The following is a 7,531-nucleotide window of genomic DNA, read 5'->3' on the forward strand; positions in this document are numbered from 1 at the left end:
GTGGGAGCAACGGGTCGCTCCCATCACCGCTCGCGCGGCCGCATTCTGGACTAACTGGAGCCTCCGAGTGCTCCTCAAGGGAAGCCCCATGTAGAGAGCATTACAGTAGTCCAGGCGGGAGGTGACAAGAGCATGGGTGACTGTGCGCAAGGCATCCCGGTCCAGAAAAGGCCACAACTGGTGCACCAGGCGCACCCGGCAAAACGCCCCCCTGGCCACAGCCGTCAACTGGTCTTCCAGTGTCAGCCGTGGATCCAGGAGGACCACGGCTGACATATGTAAATGTAGATTTGTAAATGTAGATTCTATGCCTAACCAAAATTTTCATTTGACTGAAGAAGTTATTTGGATGAGTAGTGAAACGTCTCAGTTTAATAAACGCTGGTCCAGTTGTCACGATTTAACCTTTTTGCAAGTCCTCTGTGGATGTGGTAACATCACTTGAAGGAGCAGGGGGCTGAGTTTTTTTTATGGCCTTTGGGCAGTTGTTTCGGTTTTTTTTATTTTAAGTAAGAACAGGAAACTTCTGAGAAGCAAACCAATTCCATCTTTGGATATTTTACCACTTAATTTTGGCAGTATGATCTTCTGTGTGTGTGTGTGTTGTGGCTGTTATCTGCCCATCCATGAAGAAGAGATTCAAAGCAATTTACATTGTATATTTCTCAAACTGCCATATCCAGCCAGTGAACTGGAAAAAAAACCCCGATCAGCAAGTCCAGGCTGGTATGCTAGAATAACCCACTACAGGAGAGATTTAGAAAACAAAATGACAGAACATTGCTTGTTCCATCTAGCTCTCAAGTAAAACCCAATTCAGACATATGAGATCCAACTCAGCCTGGAACTAAACCCTTTCCAATCTTAATGATAGGCCTGTACTTTCTTAGAGACAATTGTCCAACCTCAAATGATAACACATTAACAATACAGACATCTAAAAAAGATGCAGAAGAAACAAATGCTGTAAGAAAAGCAATTTTCCACTAGTGGCATCCTCTGTGTACAATGATACCCTTGTTACAGGATCCAGTAATGTCAATGTACACTACTGGGGCTTCATTTGTTTCATTCATAATATTACATATGATTCAACTGCCAGTCACACAATTCACTTTGTATAGGACAACCAAACCATGCTCCATTCAAAACAATGCACACAAAATTGGTATTTATCAATAACCAATATTAACAGAATCACCATTTCATTTTCCTACAGTGCTGTTGTGTTAGTCCTGTCTATCTAGCCAACCCCAAATAGCTTCAGCTCAGGAAGGATCTGAAATGGTCTAAGGAAATGATGTTTGTGATTTTATCTTCAAGTTTAAGATGGGCAGTCCAACTTAAAAATAAAAGGAATTGCATCTAAAAAGCAGTGTAGAACAGCTCTTAAATGTATGTTGTTATAAATAGGATCAATTATTTTCTGCAACTGACTTATCAGATAAGGAAGCCTTTTAAAAGGCAATACAGTTACAATCATCATGTTATGTTTATGAACATATAATGTGGCTCCAAAAATAAAACAATTTTTACAAAGCTCCCTCAAGCCTTTTCACCATGACAACCATGTCAATTAAATGAGAAATCATGACAGGGGAACATCTATGGTCACGAAAAGCTCAATTTCTGAGTAAAGCTGCATAATTTCACATGCTTTAAGATAAAAAGAACAAGGGACAGGTAAAATTAGTTATATTTGTGCCCATCTTTCTTTCTAGAACTCTCAAGAAGATGTACAGGTAGTCCTCAACTTACAACCATCTGTTTAATGCTCATTCAAATTAAAACAGCACTGAAAAAAATGACTTGCAACAGGTCCTCATACTTACGACCATCGTAGCATCATGTTCACATGATCAAAATTTAGACACTTGACAACTGGCATGTATTTATGATGGTTGCAGTATCCCAGGGTCATATAGTCACCATTTGCAAGTTTCACTTAACAGCCATGTGATTCGCTTAACAACAATAGTCAAGAGGTTGTAAAACTGGGCATAACTCACTTAACAGCCACCTTGCTTAGCAATAGAAATTCTGGTCCCAATTGTGGTGGTAAGTCAAGGACTACTCATATACAGTATTCCATCCTCCATTTCCCCCCCTTTTGGTCTAAAGCCTTGTGCAACAGATTGGACCCTGTTTGGCTCACAAAGAGATTACTTATTTTATTTAAACTAAACCAGCTCTAACAATGGCCTGACATATATCCTAAAATGCCTAATCGTGTAGGAATTGACTTTCTCAACAACTGTGGAGCACATGACAGCACAGCTGGCTGAAAAACAGAGCTGACAGACAGACAGTTTAGGGGTACGAAGAGAGCAGAGTCCGATCATTTGGGTATATTTGTTGATTTCACATTAAGATTTTGATTAATGTAAAATGAGATAGCAGAGAGTTATGTCAACTTTATAAATGGGTGGTGACTTGGCAGCAGAGCAGTAGTCAAAACAGCTGGTCATGGCAGCCTAGGAAGAATAGCGAGGTTGAACCAATTCTGCCCAACATGTTTTTCTGTTGCTTAGTTGTACCAGCAGGAATAGACCAATATAGAGAAAAAGAGTTAGAGGAAAGAATCCAGTCCATTTTTTCCAAGAAGATCTATCCATAAATTAATACAGCTTTACATGACCTATGTGCTATGAAGTATTCTATGTGCCCTATGAATGTCAAGGGTGGGAGGAGAAGAGGAAGCAAAATAGTGTAATTTCTGGGGTATCGCAGCTACATTCCTCCAGTCCATCTTTGTGCGTCATGCACCTAGGACTTCGTTTCCAGTCTATTTCACTTCATTAGTGCTAGCTTTATTCAATTGATTTTTCTCCCTCTTGTCTTCCATGTGCGTCAACGCCTTTTTCCACTCCTGGCTTTTGAAATTTCACTTTCGGGAAGTAAGAATCCATTTTCTGCTCCTTCCCCCTACTCTCTATTGCTACTGCCTCATTGCCCAGGGTTATTACCATCAAACAGAAGTCACATTCTAATGCACATACGACCAAAAAAAAAAATCTGCTTCAAAACACCTCTTTTTAAATCACAATGATTTGAACCTAAAACATTAGGTATATAAAGTGCATGCTGATAATTTCTCTATTCTGGCTAAAAGCTCAAAGGTGGTGAACTAATGATCACATCCAAGAGACACTTAATTTAATATTTACTTAACTGTGTTCCATTTATTGAGAGAAAAAAGGCAATGATGGGAAGCAGCTGCACAGCCCGCACAGCAGAAAATTGAGGTAAAGGAAAGGAAATGCACTATAAACACATTGTGAAAACACACATTTAATATAGAAAGGCAATAGCAATAGCACTTAGACTTATATACCGCTTCACAGTACTTTACAGCCTTCTCTAAACAGTTTACAGGGTCAGTTTATTGCCCCCAACAATCTGGGTCCTCATTTTACCAACCTTGGAAGAATGGAAAGCTGAGTCAACCTTGAACCGGTGAGAATCGAACTGCTGGCAGTCAGCAGAATTAGCCTGCAATACTGCATTCTAACCACTTCACCACCATGGCTGATAAGGTGAGAACGTATTCCATGGATGTTATTATATCTGGGCTTGACATAGGCCAGTGGTTCTCAACCTTTTTAATGCCGCGACCTCAACCGGTCATAAGTCGAGGACTAAACCAGTCGTAAGCTGAGGACTAAACTGGTCGTAAGTCGAGGACTAAACCGGTCGTAAGTCGAGGACTACCCAACCGGTCGTAAGTCGAGGACCGGGAGCGCCACGCATGCGTGGTTCCGCCCCCTGTGCCAGCCGAGGCATAGCTGGCAAGCGGCAGAGACGGAGCAGGCCGACCACCAGCTGGCCCAGCCCAAGGGAGGTAAGGCACCCGCCGGAAAAGGGGGAAAAATGGCGGACAAAAAAAATGGCGGACAGCCTTGCTTGGCGACCCCCGTGAAATGGTCGATCAACCCAAAATGGGGTCCCGACCCACAGGTTGAGAACCACTGACATAGGCAATCTGGGTCTTACCAACATAGTGTAAGTGAAGGCTCCCCTAGGGTTGAATGAACCAATAAGCAAAAAGAAGTTTCCACTACCCAGAAAACCAGAGCGTCGCGGAGAAAGTCAAGCTGGAAATACCTCTGCCAATATACTAGTTTTAGTGTAATAACAAAAATGTAAATAGAGAAGATCAACTCTACAAAGTCTATCTATAGATGTAATGGAATGTGTCTACTGAAGGGAAGGGGGGAGTGTGATGGACTACAATGAAAGCGTTAAGGTTTCTGATTAAGAAGGGAGTACATTCCAAGCAGAGGGGATGAGACAAGAGACAACACAACTCAGAGCTGGATCAGAGAAAGAGAATAAGGATAGCCACCATCTCCCAGGATATATGCATTAGGATTAGCGTAGCATAGGTTAAGTATGGTAAGATTCTGTCTATATGGTATAAGTAAATAAAGAACTGAGCTTTAGCTGGATTGTTCTATGTCATTATTTGGTTGCACCTGATATCAATCCAGAAATAGATAAGGTAAGGACTCATCTTAGCGAAGCCAAATTATAGAAAAAGAGAGCCAGTTTGGCTTAATGGTTCAGGCACCATCCTGGAAAATGGGATACTGTGAGTTCTAGTCCTGTCTTAGGCACAAGGCCAGTAGATGAACTAGTCACTCTCTCTCAGCCCTAGGACGAAAGGAATGGCAAACCACTTCCAAAATATTGCCAAGAAAACTGCAGGGGCTTGTGAAGGGAATCATTAGGAGGAAATACTGACTCAAAGATGCACGCACATGCATAGCCACAAACAAATATATGTATAATCTAGTCTTGTCTCACATATGGAAGAAAATTATGGCAGTTGTAGTTGAAGACACATGGAAAATATCAAATTAGAAAACAATGGAATAAATCCATCAGAAACAATGACACATGTCAATCAGATGCTCCAACAATTAATTCTATTGGTATTAGTAATTAATAGCAATTTTACATAAAGTCTCCAACAAGGAGGTGGTTGACCACTGATGTCAAAGATAATTCAGAGTTATTAAATTTTTTTTAGTCACATGAGGCATAAAAAATTAATAAATAAAGTTCACTGGGATTTACTGCAAAATATGCCTGTAAAGAACATTTTTCTGACTCCTGTAGAAACAAAACTGCTAATATACCAATATTAGAGAGAGAAAATATTACTGCTACAGATGCCCATATATCTTAATTCTGAAGTTGTACAACATGCATTTTGCTATGTATGTATGTATTTATGTATTTATGCCATCCATCTCCCCTATAGGCTGACTCTATTAAGGCCCAAATATGGATATCAAGTTAAAATTGGTAGCATTGGAAACACTGAATAGAATATACAGGAATCATTGTTCAAACAATGAGGAAACTGTTACTGAGAAACATTTACATTACATAGCAGCCTGTTTAAAACCTGATATAAAAGGCATTTTTCTCAACCCGAGGGGAAAAAAATCTTAATTCATATATATTTTAAAGAATTATGAAATATTTTTATATCTAATTTCTGATTTTTCCACCATAACACTTGACAAAATAAAAAAGAGGAAAATGTTTTCTTCATACTTTTTAAAAAAAAATTCCCTCCAGGAGCCACCATTTGTCTACACCTGGCAACTAACTGCTAGCATTCCACCTGTATGCATTGTACAAGGAAGTATATGCAGTCTTTCAAACGAAACTGTAGCAGTGGAGACTAGCATCCGAGTAGACAAAGAAAGTAGCACTGAAAGGATACAGGCTGTAGGAATACAAACATTATTGAAATAACATGTATGTCATTGATTGGAATGCAAATAATGCTACTGTTAAAAAGTCCTAATTAGGTACTAGCATGTAGTCAATCTTGGCTGATTTCAAAAACCTAAACAAAAGTAGTCTTAGTTTCTATTTTGATATGAAACCACCAGGAAATATCATAGTTAGATTAGGAATTTGAAAAAGTATCCCTAGAATGAATGTAGTGACCAATTACATCCATCTTATTGCCAAGAGAATTACCTAATCAAGTCAAGATCATCTGGAGTTCAGCTTGACTCAAAGGAGACTTTACTTACTTTTACATTTATCATAAAATGATACCCTATTCAAAAGCTCAAAAATCAATACGCATCAAAGGCAGATGGATTAATTCTATATGTTGCTGCTACTGTTTACTTTAATAAGCTGCAGTTACCTGATGCTGGAATTTAGAGGGATCTCGGCTGCTGACAGGAACCACACTCCCATAGACATGGAGTTCCCGGACAATGGAAACACCACCCTTCAGCTCAGGTCTGAATGTGTCCTCCGAACACTTCCGCAAACGTAAAAGTCCAATCAGAATGTCCTGTTGAGGATCTTCATAAGCAAGAAAAGTCTCCCAACTACCATTGGCCACATAGTCTCTCCGGACCAGCTCAACCTGGTCAAAAGTGAAAGAAGAGCCAAAAGGTTGATAAATGATATTAAACAGTAATCACTATAAACACTGTGCAGCACTCAAAAGAGACCAAAGCCAATTTCATGGTGATGCAGGCAATTTTCTGTGCAGGAGAAAAACAGCATGAAATATTTTCACTATGTGCAGGTCACAATAGCTGGATTTTTAACAGCCTAGATAAGAGTCAAAAAGTATGATTATTGTCTTTTCACAGAAGTTAAAATGTTTAATGAAAACATCTTTTGTAGAAAATCACAAGAACACTTCTCAGAAGAGACCGAAGCATTTGTGGCCTCTCAACACTTTCTGCTGAGAATATATGAAGAAGCATATTGTTTAGCCACAATATATGCATTTTTTTGCTTATGGCTGGCCACAAAATGGGAACAAAATATTACAAAAGATAGGATCCTTGTCTAATTAAAGTCTCTTCTTAGGCTCTTAGTACTCCAGAAATAAAAAGAGGTAGGTTTTGAACACTTCTGCATTACATGCAATGTAGAAACAAATAGGTCTAGTCACTAGAGCATGAAGACTATGGGCCCCTCTACATGAGGCCAGCTCAAATCTGAGATTGAAGAGATGCTTCTGACACCTGATACTGTGAAATTTCTGGAGGTTTTCACAAGATGAACTTATTAATTGTTGATTGGTTATGGTTGGGTTAGTTCAGTTGCTGCTCTAGAGGAAACACTTGAAGATAGCCCTACAGTATCTCCTTAAGAATTTTGTTTTACATTAGTAAGAACTCCTGCCTTGTCCCATCTCCCAAATAGCCTCTCTTCTTCAAGAGGTCAAGGAGCTCTCTTTCTGATCCAGCTCTGATGAGCTATGATACTATCTAGGCAGAGGCCAGGAGCTTCCATTTTATAAACCTCTGCTTGAGAGAATTCAAACACAATGTCAGTGACAGCTTGCTCTCCTATGTAGCTATGCTTGCCGAGACTGCCCAAATTTCTTCACCTTGTTCCTGCTTTGTTGCTCAAATTCCTGAACATCTATTGATACTGGACTTTGAATTCTAGACTCAATCTTGCTTCTGCTTATGGTGATAGAGTCTATTATAAAATCATCTTGTTGCTTCTGATAATCAGATTATATAGCTGGCCA

The 7,531-nt window shown here is 39.5% G+C and overlaps 1 protein-coding gene across 1 annotated transcript in view; it reads right to left on the reverse strand.

Moving 5' to 3' along the window:
* The window catches only part of ELP3 (elongator acetyltransferase complex subunit 3), a 93,593-nt gene that overhangs the window by 24,463 nt on the left and 61,599 nt on the right, over positions 1-7,531 (reverse strand). The window contains exon 12 of the mRNA XM_015825066.1: positions 6,176-6,403. Within this exon, the coding sequence (XP_015680552.1) occupies positions 6,176-6,403 (228 nt within the window). The remainder of the gene's footprint in view (positions 1-6,175; positions 6,404-7,531) is intronic.

Source organism: Protobothrops mucrosquamatus, unplaced genomic scaffold, assembly GCF_001527695.2.
Source record: "Protobothrops mucrosquamatus isolate PMUCROS unplaced genomic scaffold, P.Mucros_1.0 scaffold2473, whole genome shotgun sequence".
NCBI lineage: Eukaryota > Metazoa > Chordata > Lepidosauria > Squamata > Viperidae > Protobothrops > Protobothrops mucrosquamatus.